The 17,900-nt window shown below is 43.5% G+C and overlaps 1 protein-coding gene across 1 annotated transcript in view; it reads left to right on the forward strand.

The window, feature by feature from the left end:
* Positions 1–17,900, forward strand: part of NPHP3 (nephrocystin 3) — a 115,700-nt gene that overhangs the window by 1,409 nt on the left and 96,391 nt on the right. Inside the window, exon 2 of the mRNA XM_040353105.1 lies at positions 6,909–7,286. Coding sequence (XP_040209039.1) covers positions 6,963–7,286 — 324 coding nt within the window. The 5' untranslated portion in view covers positions 6,909–6,962. The remainder of the gene's footprint in view (positions 1–6,908; positions 7,287–17,900) is intronic.

Raw genomic sequence — 17,900 nt, forward strand, 5'->3', positions numbered from 1 at the left:
AAAGAGGTTAAATTCTCCTGCTTTGCGCCGCTTTCAAATAGATTTTAATGCAATTTGAAATCGCTGGCCGTTCATTTCAATGGGCAGGGGCAATTTAGGAGCGCTGCATACAGTGTTACCAAACTGCCCCAAGGATGCTGCTTGCAGGACTTTTTTTCCCATCCCACAAGCGCACCGCCCCAGTGTGAAAAGATACACTGGAATGAATGGGAGTTTTTTTTCAGGTGCTTATCAGAGGCTATTTCTAGCGCTAAAGCACCAGAAAACCGCCCCAGTGTGAAAGGGGTCTTAGCCCCTTTTCACACATATGCGATGCGGGAACCAGCGAGATTACAGCACCGGTTCCCGCATCAAATCTCTCCCGCAGTCAGTTCACATTTCCCTCTACGAACTGCTGCGGGTGTCAATACAATGTTAAAGGGGTTGTAAGGGCTTGTGTTTTTTCACCTTAATGCATCCTATACATTGAGGTGAAAAAACACCTGGCAGTCACCGCCCCCCCTTTTTACTTTCCTGAGCCCGTTCATCTCCTTGGCACATCCCCGGCGTCCTTCTCTCCACGGAGTCCCGGCTTTGATTGGATAGATTGATAGTAGTGCAGCCATTGGCTCCAGCTGCTGTCAATCAAATCCAATGATGCCGCCTTCAGGGGGGCGGGACTAAGGATGAGCTCTGGCGTGTTCGCATGCTACACGTGCAGAGCCCGCCAGGAAGTGTGCACGGTGCTGCGCTAATCACAGCCAGGGAGACATTTCCGGATCTCTGCAGCCGAGCATCGGGACAATGTCTCCCTGGCTGTGATTAGCGCATCGCCGTGCACACTTTCTGGCGGGCTCTGCACGTGTAGCATGCGAACACGCCAGAGCTCATCCTTAGACGGGACCAAGTCAAACACTCAGCGTCTATGGACGCCGAATGAATGACTCAAGAGCGTGCCCGCAAGGTAACCCCCTCGGGAGAACGCTTCTCCTAGGGGGGTTATCTATTGCAGGGAGGAGCCGGGGGACCCCAGAAGAGGATGTTCAGGGCCACTCTGTGCAAAACGAGCTGCACAGTGGAGGTATGTATTATATGTTTGTTATTTTTTTATTTTTTTAAACCAAAGCTTTAGTATCACTTTAATGACACCCCCAGATCGGTTCACAACACAGAAATGGGATCGCATAGAACACCCATGCCATCCAATTCCAGGACAGGCAAATAAAGTCCCTGCACTATTTTCATGTGAGTTCAGCCATACAAATGTATCCATTTATTTTTAGTCCCCTTTCACACGGGGTGGACAGTGGGTGCAATCCTCTTGCTCAGCATGGGATCTGTTCTCTGATCCCCACCCCCACCCGATCAGAACATCCATGCGAAAGGGGCCTTAGTTGTTGCACAAACCAATCATAGGTGACTGTTTGTTGCCTAAATATGGCATCCGTATGGCATCCATTTAGATCCGTCAAAAGAAAAAAAAAGCACATGGCCCTGTTCCATGAAAAAAAAACGGACCTGACAAACACAGAAAAAGGCAGATGTAAACAAGTGATCATCTGTTTACACCTGTCAGACCATAGGAATGTATTGCTGTCCATTTTTCATCCAAAAACAGACAGATAAAAAAGGAGCAAACAGAACCCTCATGTGAAAGGACCCTAAGGGCCCTATTACACAGAGCTGCTCCACTCCAGTCAACATGGGATCCATGAGCAGATCCCCTGCTAAATCGGAGCTGAATGGGCCAGATGTTCGTTTTTTTTGACACCCGTGCCTGTTTGTGTCCAAAATTAGCACGGTGGACCTGTGATGGTTCCATGAGCAACTGGACCATTTACATTAGCCTACCTGCAATCTGTAACATTTCAGTCCAGGTTTTTGTTTTCCTTAACCTGGACGAGCTCAGAGGTAGGCGGGTTTACACAGACACAATTCCATTTACATCCACCTGTCCATAGAGCTGCATGGAACTTCCGGACAGGTCCGCCTGAAAAAATGACAGGCGGACCTGATGGGAAAGACCTGTGTGAAAGGGCCCTAAGGATGAGCTTGTATACATGTGATTGTGGGGTGAGGAATGTTTCTCCGCCACTAAACCGGGTTAAATGCCACTGGCCACCAACACAGGGGGTTAAATATCTTTGCCAACGACCACCAACAAATTTGGTTAGATATCTCTGCCACTCACCACCAATGCAGGGGATTAAATATCTCGACAACTGACTAACAATGCAGAGGTTAAATATCTCCGCCACCGATGTGAGTTAAATGCCACTGACCACCAACACAGGAGGTTAAATATCTCTGTCAATGACCACTAATGCAGGGGGTTAAATATCTCTGGCACTGATCACCAATGAAGGGAGTTAAATATATCTGCCACTGACCACCAATGCAGGGGGTTAAATGCCACTGATCACAAATGCAGGGGGTTAAATGCCACTGACCACAAATGCAGGGGTTAAATGCCACTGACCACAAATGCAGGGGGTTAAATGCCACTGACCACAAATGCAGGGGGTTAAATGCTACTGACCACAAATGCAGGGGGTTAAATATCACTGCCACTGACCACAAATGCAGGGGGTTAAATGCCACTGACCACAAATGCAGGGGTTAAATGCCACTGACCACCAATGCAGGGGGTTAAATGCCACTGACCACCAATGCAGGGGGTTAAATGCCACTGACCACCAATGCAGGGGGGTTAAATGCCACTGACCACAAATGCAGTGGGTTAAATGCCACTGACCACAAATGCAGTGGGTTAAATGCCACTGACCACAAATGCAGTGGGTTAAATGCCACTGACCACAAATGCAGGGGTTAAATGCCACTGACCACAAATGCAGGGGGTTAAATGCTACTGACCACAAATGCAGGGGTTAAATGCCAATGACCACAAATGCAGGGGGTTAAATGCCACTGACCACAAATGCAGGGGGTTAAATGCTACTGACCACAAATGCAGGGGGTTAAATATCACTGCCACTGGCCACCAATGCAGGGGTTGAAATACCTTTGCACACCAATGGAGGCGGGCAGGGGAGTTTAATAGTACTGCCACTGTGGGTTATAATTGCAGCTACTGACACCTATCCTGGAGATTATTATTGCAGCCATTGATACCACTTGCTCGCAGTAATTATTATGGCCACTGACACCAAAGCTGCAGGTTATTACTGAGGTAAGGCAAGGGACTGTTATTGCTGCCTCTGACACCAACGCTGGTGGTTATAGTTGCTGCCACTGACAGCAGTGCTGGAAATGACTAGTGCATGTGATAACATGAGTTTAAAAAAAAATAATTTGTTTTTCTTGGGTAACATTGTACAATATAAATACTAGGATTCACAAAGGACTTACGACGGCGTATCTCCACGTACGCCACCGTACGTCCGAATGTGCGCCGTCGTATCTTCGCGCCTGATTCATAGAATCAGATACGCCTCACGGTTGCCAAGATACGAGCGGCGTAAGTCTCCTATATTCCGTATATTTCCGCGTTGAATATGCAAATGAGCTAGATACAGCGATTCACAAACGTACTTGCGCCCGGCGTATTAAAATATGCTGTTTACGTAAGGCGTCGGACCGGCGTAACTTTACCTTTCATAAAGCAGGGGTAAGTCATGTTAGGTATGGACGTCGAAAACGTCGGAACAGCGTCGTATTTTACGTCGTTTGCGTAAGTCGTCCGTGAATGGGGATGGGTGTAGGTTACGTTCACGTCGACTAAGCATTGAGCCGGCGTAATTTTACGGAGAAAATTCGACGTGATACTGAGCATGCACCGTTCGTTAGGTGCGTCATTTACGTGGGGTCACGATTCATTACCATACAACACGCCCCCTACCAGCCTACTTTGAATTAGGCGGGCTTATGCCGGCCCATATACGCTACGCCGCCATAACTTCGAGCGCAACTTCTTTCTGAATACACTACTCACCTGACGAAGTTACGGCGGCGTAGCGCATATGCGATGCGCTACGCCCGCCTAAAGATACGCGATTCTTTCTGAATGCGGGCCTAGGTCTAAAAAAAAAATGTCACCTATAAAGGAATGCTTGATAACGTAACATTACTACAAAGTGGCTTTCTTTTACTCAGCTTGTCAGTGTCTAGATTAAAGGGGCAGTGTCTTAAAAAACAAAAACAAAAAAAAACAAAACTGTGTAAGAGGGCAATAATGGATGCAGCTTTTTTTTTTTCTTTTTTTAATATGTGCTATTCGTTCCTAAGCAGTGACTCTGTGTATTGATCTAGCTTCACTGTTTTAGAACTAACTAGTGTGTGGTGTATAAAGAGGGATTTGCAGCTTCCATCAAAACCTTCTCACACAGGTATTCTGCTTTGTGACAGATGAAAGCGGGGGTTCACCCTAAAAAACATTCTTACATTACATCCAGGATACTAACAACATGTACAGTATGCAGGTTTTTTTTTTTTTAATCGCTGTACATACCGTTATATTGTGATTTTTCCCCCCCGGCTTCCGGGTTCTGATTGCTGCGGGACTGGGCGTTCCTATCCCTGGGTTAGATGATTGACGTCTGGTTAAACGGTTCCCATGTCACACAAGGCGCGTCACCAGATTTCCGTAAATAGCTGAGCTGCGAGTCAGCGCTATACGGCGCTTGCGCCCGCCGTGTAGAGCTGACTGCGCAGGCGCCGTATAGCGTTGACTCGCAGCTTGGCTATTTACTGAACTCTGGTGACGCGCCTTGTGTGACATGGGAACTTTTTCACCAGACGTCAATCATCTAACCCAGGGGTAGGAACGTCCAGTCCCGCAGCAATCAGAACCCGGAAGCCAGGGAGTAAATCACAATATAACGGTATGTACGGCGATTAAAAAAACAAAAGACCTGCATACTGTAAATGTTGTTAGTATCCTGGATGTAATGTTAGAAAATTTGTTTTTAGGGTAAACCCCCGCTTTAAGGCCCCTTTCACAGTGCTCCGACTTGAAAAAACATGTGATTTTGACAGGATTTTGGCGTGATTTCAGGGAATGCCTGTGTAAACTTGAGGTCTATGCACCTCAACTCGCATCAAAGTCAGAACAGGGACTACTTTGAAGTCGGTGCAACTTGATGTCGCACAGATATGAATGGTTATCATTGTGAATCATGGGGTACGACTTGTCATGCAACTCTGATGTCCAAAGTTGCAGGGAAAGTCGCACAAGTGTAAAAGGGACCTTAAGTATATCACAATGTGCAGAGAAAAAGAGACTGGCCCAGATTCAAGAAGCAATTGATTTTTCTCCAGACATACGCAAATAAAGCGCAAATGTACCTGAATCTGGGCCACTGCTGTCAATAAGGGAATTGACAACTCCTAGGCCCCGTACTCACGACCAAACATGTCTGCTGAAACTGGTCCGCAGGCCAGTTTCAGCAGACATGTTTGGTCGTGTGTGGGCGCGAGCGGGCCGAATTCCAGCAAACATTTGCCCGCCGGGCCTTTTCCCAGCAGACAAATATTCCTGGACTTGTTTTAAAACCGTCCGCTGGAATCCTGCCCGCTCGGACATGTACGGTCGTCAGTACAGACCTACCGTACATGTCCAGGCGCCCGCCGTCCCTCGCATGCGTCGAATGACTTCGACGCATGCGTGGAAGCATTTTAAAGGCGGGCCGCCCACGTCGCTGCGTCATTGTCGCGGCGACACCGCGTCATCGACGCGGCAACACCACGGACACGCCCCGCGTATTGTTTACGCGCGGACTTCTGTACGATGGTGTGTACAACCATCGTACAGAAGCCCTCTGGCAGACATGTATGGTGAAAACGGTCCGACGGACCGCTTTCACCATACATGTTTGCTCGTGAGTACCCGGCCCTACACTTTCAGATTTCTCTGACTCCACGACTATACTCAACTAAGTCCATGAGTACAATAAAGAAAATGGGAGGTTTAAGCGTATGTCTGGAGAAAAATTGCTTACTTGCTCCGGCGTAGCGAATGCTCCTGATTCAGTAACATCGCTACGCCGACTGCAGCCTAAAATCTGCGTGGCATAAGGCTCTTATGCCACGCAGATTTTAGGCTGCATTCTAGCGATGACCGCTAGGGGGCGCTCCCATTGTGATCTGTGTATAGTATGCAAATTGCATACTAACACCGATTCACAACGTTGCGCGAGCCCTAGACGTAGTTTGCGTACGTCGGGTTTCGCTTAACGTTATACATCCTTATAGCAGGCGCAGACAATGCTATAGGATACCCACGTTCCCGCGTCGCGAGATTTAAAATCTACGTCGTTTGCGTAAGTGATTCGTGAATGGCGCTGGACGCCATTCACTCTGAAGCAAATGACGTCCTTGCGACGTCATTTGCCGCAATGCACGTCGGGAAAGTTTCCCGACGGAGCATGCGCTATACGCTCGGCGCGGGAGCACGCCTAATTTAAATGATTCCCGCCCCAGGCGGGATCATTTACATTGCGCGCGCTTACGCCGGGCAATTTTGCCGGCGCGCCCTCGCAATTTACGGAGCTACTGCTCCGTGAATCGAGGGCAGTGCAAAATATGCCCTGTGCCTCCGCAAATAAAGCGCAAATGTACCTGAATCTGGGCCACTGCTGTCAATAAGGGAATTGACAACTTCTACACTTTCAGATTTCTCTGACTCCACGACTATACTCCACTAAGTCCATGAGTACAATGAAGGAAATGGGAGGTTTAAGCGTATGTCTGGAGAAAAATCTTTTTAGAACCTCTGTCTTATACTTGCACGACTTCCCATGTTTTGCCTCCTTATAACAGCTGTATGTAGAGAAAAGTACACATTGATCCTGCCAGAAATACAGGGATCTCCTGACTTCCCGCTGTTGGTTCAAAACCAAAGCAGTGGGATATAATAGTACATAAAGCAGTGATCCATGACAAGGATAATTTTGTATAATTGTGTCTTCCAGAATTCATGATGATGGAGAGGTAGCGGTGTTTCCTAAATCTTTACAAATCTCATCATGGGGACAGCATCGTCCATGGTCAGCCCCGGAGAAGTTATTGAAGATACATATGGCGGTGGAGGGGGAGAAGCTTGTGAGATTCCTGTGGAGGTAAAGCCCAAGGCACGCCTTCTACGCAGTTCTTTTAGACGTGGACCACGGGTGATTGGGGCTAGTTTTAAATCCACTGCATCAGTGGACCTTGAGTATGCTGCTGAATATGAACGCCTGAAGAAGGAATATGAGATCTTTCGGGTCAGCAAGAATAATGAGATTGCTTCTATGCAGAAGAAAGAGGTGAAACTGGATGAGGAAAATAAAAGACTGAGAGCAGAGCTACAGGTAGGACAACAAATAGTTCATATTTTGGATAGAGTGGGATATTTGGGGACAGCAGACTTACCATACTTTTTGGGTTGACATTACAGCCACAGATGACCTAGGAATTGGACTCTTCTTATTTCAATGCTCATGGCCCTCTCAATGGTTCTACATTTAGTCCCTATACTTACAATATGTGCAAGCCTTCACTGAAGGGATAGCTGCTGTCTATGGTGGATGCAGTTAGCCATGGACACATTCCTGGTGCATTTAGGTGTGTTGAGGGTTGTAAACCTACATGTTTTTTCACCTATGCATTAAGGTGAAAAAACACCTTGCAGTGTCCGTCCCAGCAGCCCCCCCCCCAGTTTACTTACCTGAGCCCCAAGTTTCCGTGGGGGCGTCCCCGCCGTCCTTCTCTCCACGGAGTCCCAGCTTTGATTGGATAGATTAATGGCAGCACAGCCATTGGCTCCCGCTGCTGTCAATCAAATCCAATGACGCGAGTGGCGGGGCCGAGTCATACACTCGGCGTCTATGGACGCCATGTGTATGGCTCAGGAGCGCGCCCGCAAAGTAACCCCCTCGGTAGAGAGCTTCCCAGTTGGGGTTATCTAATGCGGGAAGGAGCCGCAAGATGCACCTTGTAACCCCAGAACAGGTTGATTGGGGCCACTCGCAAACACGCAAACCTTTCGTATCACTTTTGTCTATAAGCATTGACAAACTGTATTTAAGACATGGAATAGAAGATGGTAGCAGGGATAAGATGTGTAGGAGTTCTAGCTGTAGTATATATAAGACTTGAATGTAAGGAAATGGTCAACCTCCACTGCAAGCAACAATATGACCTTTTAAGGACTTGGTCAGTTCGCAATGACATTCCTTTGGTATGAAGTCAGCTAAGATAACAAGAATGTTGGAGGCTTTCTTTCTTAGATGTGAGACAACTCTAAATAAAGAAATATGAAGATCCCCCATCAAAGAGAGAGGTCAGAAGCATAGAGTGTATAAGAAGGTAAAGGGCAAGGAGCAGACAATCTATATAATAGGAAGTAGGAGACACAGGGATTGACTTACTAAAGGCAACTAGAAAATGCATTTCCTGCAGAAAATGCGTGGGAATGCTGAATCCCACAACAAATCCATTCACCATAACCACTACACTATCTTTAAGACATACAAGCAGTGTTCCTTTAGTACTTCTAAAGCCTCACTTTAATCATTAATCCCCACACCTTAATGAGTGAGAGAGCCCTTCAAACAAGCCTTAATAAATCCACAACAGTACATGCTATCGAAACAGCGACTTCACCGTTAGAGACACACAGCCTTTATGAATGTATCGGTATAAAATTTATGTTGATAAACTTAAAAATGTGGGCTGACATGCCCACATTTTTAAGTTTATCAACATAAATTTTAAAAAGAAGTTCACTGGGAAATCTGAATAATTTTATCAGAAAACTGAGCACATTGCCTGAAACTAGACAAAAATACCTACGTTTTGATGTATAAATTGTGTATGACAAGTAGATCTTGTGGGCGTGAGAGCAATTTATAGAGAAGGAACAAAGATATTTTTTTTAAAACTCTGTGCTGTAGCTTTGACATCATCCACTCTAACCAGACCCATAGAAACTCTGTTTAATCGATAACATTTCCTGAAAAAAATCACTAAACTTAAACAACTTTTTCACAAAAACTGTAAAAGATATCAAACTGAAAAGATATAGCCGGATAGCTGAATATTTTGTGAACATTTTAACGTTTGTTTGGTGTCTGTAGGTGAAAGTTTGAAGGAGCTGAAACTTTTGGTAGCAGAGAATATTTTAAGGATTTGAAGCATGCTCTCATTGACTTCAATGTTAAAAAAATATGTCTAAAAGCTAAATATTTTTTGCCTCTGTCCCCGACCACGGCCTGATGTACACCCGCAGGGGATGCCCGAAGAAATACAACAAGATCTGGGACAGGTGGCTGGAAGACTCCTCCACTTGCACTGCAGTGGACTAGACGTTGCCCCTGCCCGCTGTCTGCCCACTCCCTCCGTAAAAAAAAAAAAATTCCCCCGTCCCCCTTGGTTTCTTTTAACTGCAATTATCTTTGCCTGGCGACCCGCGGCCTATGCCACGTCCACATCCTCTCCTGTTGCTTGTTCCCACCAGCTCCCCACTTCCCCTTTTCTTTTCTTTGTAGTGTATACTTATCATGCAAGTCTTCATGAATGTCAGATGGATACTACTTGTACTTGTAGTGCATGTTGCACTTATGACCCGCTTGTTCATCTATTTTTTCTTTATGCTCAATAAAAGTCGTTTTGATTTAAAAATAAAAAAAAAGCTAAATATTTTAAAAAGTATAAACAGTAGAAAAAAAGTGGAAAAAGTCCCAACATTTTAAAAGTTGAATGGTCTTAATAGCTGAAAGTATGCAGAAGTTACGCAGAGCCAAAAAACGTACGGAATAATAAAAATATAATTAAAATTAAGAACTAGAAAATGCATTTCCTGGAGAAAATGCGTGGGAATTGCTAAGCCCACACCAAAGCCATTCACCATAACCACTACACTATCTTTAGGACATACAAGCAGTGTTCCTTCAGTACTTATAAAGCCTCTCTTTGATCATTAAAGGGGTTGTAAAGGTAAAAGAAAAATCCCTTAAATGGCTTCCTGTACCTTAGTGCAGTCCTCTTTCACTTACCTCATCGTTGGATTTTGCTTTTAAATGTCCTTATTTCTTCTGAGAAATCCTCAGTGAGGATTTCTCAGAAAAAATAAGGACATTTAAAAGCAAAATGGAAGGATGAGGTAAGTGAAGGAGGACTGCACTAAGGTAAAGGAAGCTATTTAGGAAGAAAAAAAAATACCTTTACAACCCCTTTAATCCCCACACCTAATGATTTTGAGAACCCTTCAAACAAGCCTTAATAAATCCACAACAGTACTTGCTATCGAAACAGCAACTTCACCGTTGGAGACACCCGGCCTTTCTGAACGTATCGGTATAACATTTATGTTGATAAACTTAAAAATGTGGGCATGTCAGCGATTTAAAAAAGAAGTTCTCTGTGCATTTTGCTGGGAAATCTGAACAATTTTTTACATGACAGTCAATGGAAGAAAGTGTGGAACTCTTGTCATTTGGAAGCTCAACCAGCCAAAAGTAAAAGGCGTATCACAAAACTAAGCACATTGCCTGAAACTAGACAAATATACCTAAGTTTTGATGCATAAATTGTGTTTGACAAGTAGATCTTGTGGGCGTGAGAGCAATTTTGTTCCTTCTCTATAAAGATAATTTTTTTAAAGCTCTGTGTGCTGTAGCGATGACATCATCCACTCGAAACAGCTCCATAGACACTCTTTTTAATCGCTAAAATTTCCTGAAAAAAATCACTTAACAGGTTTTTCACAAAAACTTTAAAAGATATCAAACTGAAAAGACATAGCCGGATAGCTGAATATTTTGTGAACATTTTAAAGTTTGTTTGGTGTCTGTAGGTGAAAGTATGAAGGCGCTGAAACTTTTGGTAGCGGAAGAATGTTTTAAGGATTTAAAGCATGCTCTTATTGACTTTAATGTTAAAAAAAAGTGCCTAAAAGCTTAATATTTTAAAAAGTATAAATAGTTGAAAAAAAGTTGAAGTTCCATCATTAGCTGAAAGAGCTGAACATATTAAAAGTTGAATGGTCTTTGTAACGGTCACCACCGTTTACGATTTCCCATCCATCAACCACGACAGCTTATCTGACACTCCAACCAACAGGACCCGATCCATCCCATTTCCCAGAATAACCGAGACACACAGTTCTGGGTTCTGGTTTCAAATGAAAGACATCTTTAATGGTACACTCTCAGGGTTTTATACCGTTCAAGCATGAAAGGAACAAAGAGACTCTCCACCCCCCTCATCACACACCGGGTGGCTTCCATACAGATTTTAGAGAGACACTTTGGCACCGGTCTATAATTAACATGACCTAATTAGTACACCTGAGAAGTCACATTCTTTTATCAATAAAATTCAAACAAAACACCATCACACAATGAGTTCCCCTCAATCCACATCTTTAGACAGACGGTCTGTCTCAGACAGAAAGGTATTCACACCTGATCATCAATAGGCTTTAAACAGTGTTATCACACAATGAAAGGTCTTTCAGGAGCCAGCCTCATTTAGCATGTCAACAGTCTACACAGAGAGATGAGTCACTATTGACCGGTTGGGTCAAAATAAACCAACACTTGCAATATCTCAAGATCCTGCAATATGAACTATCCATAATGTCCCATCTCATGTAATTTCTAATTATTATTTCCCAGTCACCCTATGCCCAAAAGGGACACAGGGTGACCCTAGACACAAGAGTTATTAGTGACGCTGGCACAGGAGTACCCCTCATCCTTCCAAAGTCTCTGTTTGTCACGGGTCATTCCGTTACAGTCTTAATAGCTGAAAGTATGCAGAAGTTACGCAAAGCCAAAAAACTTATGGAATAAAGTTAAAATAAAAAACAAATAACAATACTGGGAATGCTATTTAGCATTCCCACTAATTAAAAAACGAATAACAATACTGGGAATGCTATAGAGCATTCCCATTCCCACTAATAATAAAAAACGAATGACAATACTGGGAATGCTATAGAGCATTCCCACTAATAATAAAAAACGAATGACAATACTGGGAATGCTATTGAGCATTCCCACTAATTAATAAAAATAATAAAAAACGAATAACAATACTGGGAATGCTATTGAGCATTCCCACTAATTAATAAGAATAATAACAAATGAATAACAATACTGGGAATGCTATAGAGCATTCCCACTAATAATAAAAAACAAATGACAATACTGGGAATGCTATAGAGCATTCCCACTAATAATAAAAAACGAATGACAATACTGGGAATGCTATTGAGCATTCCCACTAATAACAATACTGGGAATGCTATTGAGCATTCCCACTAATTAATAAAAATAATAAAAAACGAATAACAATACTGGGAATGCTATTGAGCATTCCCACTAATTAATAAGAATAATAACAAATGAATAACAATACTGGGAATGCTATTGAGCGTTCCCACTAATTAATAAGAATAATAAAAAATGAATAACAATACTGGTAATGCTAGTGAGCATTCCCACTAATAAAAAACGAATAACAATACTGGGAATGCGATTGAGCATTCCCACTAATTAAGAGTTAGGAGGCATGGAGCAAGGTGAAATGGAGAACAAGGAGGCAAAGAAAGAGAGAATTTCATTGTGAGGAGAAGGCTGTATGAAAGAGAACTGAGGGGCATGAAAAAGAGAGAGCGGGCAATGTGGGAGAGTGAATTACAAGGTACAAAATGGGGAGTAAAAGCTTCGACTGTCTATGGAGGATTTACCTACTAGTACAAAATGAAAATTTTCTGGTGCACTCAGGTATGCTAAGTGACCATAAGCATTTACAACCTCATATAGTATGAAGTATAAAAGAGGAAGATAGTAGGAAACCGTTTAACGGAAAAGACCTAGCAGATGGAGTATGGAAGAGGGTGGTAGTGGGCAGGGAGCTGGGAAGATGGAAGGTAGGATATATGGAGTATTATAGGCTTTGGAGTATGAAAGATGAAGGTAGGAGACATTGAGTATGAAGGAGGAACAAAGAAGTGAAATACAAGGCATTATGGAAGCAAGGGTTAGTAGTCATTGCACAGGGTGCATTAAACAGAGAAGTAGGAGGCACAGAATATGGAAGAGAGGATTGTATAGTAAGGAGAACGCTGTATGAATGAGAGCTGAGAGGCATATGGTATGGAAGAGGGGAAGAGATGGCATGGAATATGGAAGACACAATGAGAGGGTATATAATGAGTATGAAGAAAGGGGTATGAGGCATAGACTGTATAGAGGTGGTTAGAAGACAGAAAGAAAGTGTGAGTGTGAAAGACAGAATCAGGAGTCACAGGGGGAGATTTACTTCTTCAATCAGTCTCTAGCTCCAGCTTGTTCAATTAAGCCACGACAATAAGCCCCCGTTCACATTGGCGTGATTTGACATGCGATTTGACAGGTCAAATCGCATGTCAAATCTGAGCCCATTGCCGGTGTTCTGTCAAAAGAGGCCAACTCGTCAAAATCTCCAATTACATCATTTTCGGTGACTCTCCAGCAGCAGTAATTGCAGATTCGGATGACTTGGCTGTTTTCACAGACCACTGGCAACGTTTACACTACGGTACATAAGGAGTAAAAAAGTTGTCACCGCCTAGGAGGCGGCCATGTTGTTGGTTACTAGCGGGCAGACTAACAATGTCCACTCATTATACCGTTATACCGTTCTGTGAAAACAGCCAAGTCGTCGAAATCTGCAATTACTGCTGCTGGAGAGTCACCGGAAGTGATATAATTGGAGATTTTGATGAGTTGGCACTTTTGGCAGAACACTGGCAATGGGAGCATCCCAATCGCCGAACCGACTTTGCGGCACCGCACCGATTTCCAAAAGTAGTTCCTGCACTACTTTTGGCCACTTCTATGGCGATTACAATAGACAGCTGTGCATGAACCCGCACAGATGTCTTTCAAGTCGCCCCTGAAGTCAGACGGATATGCAGCTTTGAAATCGTGCGACTTCACATAAACTCGCACAATTCCAAAGCCGTGTTCTTTTTAGGAAATTCCACCTACGCGATATTTCGGACTCCTTCAGTATCACTGTTGGGTAATGATAGGCAAGGTGGGGAGTAGATTGGAAATCTGATTATTGGAATAATGTTTGCAGCAGGTAAGAAACGACTTTGTTTGATGAGAATAAAAAATTTGAAATATCCTAAAATGTGTTTGTTAGATGAGAATCGGGACAACCTCTTTCATGAAATTCACTATCGCTAACAACTTATTTATTTTTTATTTATTACTATTATTATAAGCATTTTACAGAATAAAGGGACAGTCAGGGCTGGTGCAAGGATTTTTGACATCCTAGGCGAAACTTCGTTTTGCCACCCCCCCCCCCATGGCTCCACCCCTTTTTCCCTGCCCATGTATACCCCACCTCTTAAATGGAGTACCCATCAAATGCAGCCCACCAGTGCCCATCAATGCAGCCTCACCAGTGCACATCTATGAATGTTTGCTTGCTTCCATTCATTCGGGAGTCGGGACACAGACACAGTCCTCCGCCGCCGCTGCCCCTCTGACAATATGTGCAAACAGAGCGGCGGCTGCCCGTTGATGCTGATACTTAGTTACTAGGCGGCTGCCTAGTTTGCCTAGTGGTAGTACCGGCCCTGGGGACAGTACAGTACACTTACAATAAATTTTAATACAACATACCTATCTATGTTCGGATTGTTTCTGAAATGATACTGTATGTGGAGATGGAGAAACCGGGGATTTTGTCTCCTTACATTTTAGGGATGTTTACAATTATGTTTGTACCTTATGTACTCTCTTATCTTCTTTGTGTGTGTGTGTACTTGGCAAATAAAAACCTTTTAAAAAAATTTAATACAAGAGGGATCAGAGGGCTACAATTGCTGTTTTTTGGCAAATATGGTATATTAGAACATTACATAACTTTTCAAACTTATTGATGAAATACGTGCTTCTAAAGATGAGGGTTCTTTTTAAGCATGACTATAAGGGCTCATTTACACTTGCTTCGGCTTCAACACACATTAGCGACTAGTTTACAATTGCTTCAAAACATGACTACGGATAGGCTTTGTTAACTGCTTAAAGGGGTGGTTCCCCCTAAAACAAATTTCTAACAATACATTCGTAAGACTGCTTACACTGCGGGTAGGCTGGCTTTTGTTTTGTTTTTTTAGTACATACCTCGATATCGCAGTTTCGTCCCTTGGCGGTGGGCGTTCCTAGTTGATTGACGTTCCTCCGACGGGCACATACGTGACGTCACGACTTTCCGAAAGAAGCCGAATGTCGCTGCGCAGACTCTATACGGCGTCTGCGCAATGACGTTCGGCTTCTGTCGGAAAGTCGTGACGCGCAGTATGCGCCCGTCGGAGGAACGTCAATCAACTAGGAACGCCCACCGCCAAGGGACAAAACGGCGATATCGAGGTATGTACTAGAAAAACAAAACAAAAGCCAGCCTACCCGCAGTGTAAGCAGTCTTACGAATGTATTGTTAGAAATTTGTTTTAGGGGGAGCCCCGGACCATTTCGGTGGTTAAAGACCGGGCCACTTTTTGCAATTCAGCACTGCGTCGCTTTAACTGACAATTGCGTGGCCGTGCGACGTGGCTCCCAAACAAAATTGACGTCCTTTTGTCCCCACGAATAGAGCTTTCTTTTGGTGGTATTTGATCACCTCTGTGATTTTTATTTTTTGCGCTATAAACAAAAAATTTTGAAAACAAATCAATATTTTTTACTTTTTGCTATAATAAATATCCCCCAAAAAATATAAAAAAACATGTAATCTTCTACATATCGCAATAAGCGTTTATTGATTCGTTTGCTCAAAATTTCTAGCTTCTACAAAATAGGGGACTGTTTTATGGCATTGTTGTTAATAAAACATTTGTTTTACTAGTTATGCCGGCAATTTTAATCATGACTGCGACATTATGGCAGACACATCGGACACTTTTGACACCATTTTTGGACCATTGTCATTTTTACAGATCGGTGCTATAAAAATGCACTGATTACTGTAAAAATGACTCTGACAGTTAAGGGATTAACCACTAGGTGGCACTGCGGGTGACTTCTGTCAGGTGCTTGCTGACTATTTCATGGATAAGATTCAGAGTATTAGAGATAATATTGAAAACATTAATTACTCTGAGTCTATACCTGTGTATAGGGGCAATCGTTTGGACAGTTTTTCTCCTGTCACCCCCCCCCTGGAAATAAAAATCATCCTCAAGTCTCTTAGGGCAGGGTTTGACAAATTTGCTTGGAATCTAGGAGCCAGCTAACAATGTCCCGACGAGCTTGCACGCAGAAGCGAACACATACGTGAGCAGCGCCCGCATATGTAAACGGTGTTCAAACCACACATGTGAGGTATCGCCGCGATTGGTAGAGCGAGAGCAATAATTCTAGCCCTAGCCCTAGACCTCCTCTGTAACTCAAAACATGCAACCTGTATATTTTTTTAAACGCCGCCTATGAAGATTTTAAAGGGTAAAAGTTTGTCGGCATTCCACAAGCGGACGCAATTTTGAAGCGTGACATGTTGGGTATCAATTTACTTGGCGTAACATTATCTTTCATAATATTAAAAAAAATGGGGATAACTTTACTGTTGTCTTATTTTTTAATTAAAAAAAGTGTTATTTTTCCCCAAAAAAGTGCGCTTGTAAGACCGCTGCGCAAATACGGCGTGACAGAAAGTATTGCAACAATCACCATGTTATTCTCTAGGGTGTTAGGATAAAACATATATAATGTTTGGGGGTTTGGTTTGTCGAGCCCTGTCTTGGGGCATCGTCCTCTGCGCTCGATCCCTGCATTGCACAGCTGATGAAGGATTCTTGTGAGACCATGGCCCCTTTTATAGCAGACATTATAAGCACATCTTTTTCATCTGTGGTGTGGTGCCAAGTATTCTAAAGCAGGCGGTGGTTATACCACTGCTGAAGAAATCTAACTTGCCGCGCTCCGTGCTCAGTGACAATCGACCATTTCCACCTTACCGGTCCTTGCTAAGATCATGGAAAGAGCAGCTGTATGGCAGTATCAGTATCAGGAATCCAACAATATCTTCGATGACCTACAGTTAGGATTCCAACCTGGCAGAGGCCCTTAAACGGCCTTGGTTAAAGTCCAGGATGATCTCCTCTGGTCTTTGGATAGGAATGACACCTCAGCCTTAGTACTTCTGGATCTGTGTGCAGCTTTCGATACCATCGATCACAAAAGACTGTTGGAAAGACTAGGGACTGTGGCTGGCACTGATGGTACTGCTTTGGCATGGATGGCCTCTTTTCTGCAGGAGAGAGTTCAGCGGGTAAGATTGGGACCGTATTACTCTGCTGATCTCTCTCCTGTGGGGTCCCTCAGGGTTCGGGATTATCGCCCATCCTGTTTAATATCTACATGAGACCATTGTTGTACATCATACGTCGCCATAACCTTCTCTTCCACCAGGATGGGAGCCAATTACCTCAAGCTTAAAGGGTCAATAAAGGATTTTTTTTTTAGCCAAATAGCTTCCTTTACCTTACTGCAGTCCTGGTTTCATGTCCTCATTGTTCGTTTTTGCTCTGATGTTGCTGTAATTCTGCTCTGTTCTGGACACTTCCTGGTTGTCTGTTTCCAGTGAGGACCACAGTACTGGGAGCTTCTAGTTTCGTTTTCCAAACCATCACTTCTCTATGGCTCTATGCAGCACAGAGGCAGGATAACATGCAAAAATGAAACTGAAACTTACAGGTACATTATATGATTGATTTGTATCTATTTTTAATCGTTTTTAAAAGGAATCAGTTAACTATTATGTCTCTATACCCTGTAAACAGTCATTTGAGCAAAACAATTTTTTTCCTTTACAACTCCTTTAATGGCTCCAAAACTGAAACTATGAACTTCAGTAACCATGATTGCCCTAGTAAGATGCCCGACTGGCCTGACTCTTTTAAACCGAGTCCGGCACCAGTC

This window comes from Rana temporaria, chromosome 5, assembly GCF_905171775.1.
Source record: "Rana temporaria chromosome 5, aRanTem1.1, whole genome shotgun sequence".
NCBI lineage: Eukaryota > Metazoa > Chordata > Amphibia > Anura > Ranidae > Rana > Rana temporaria.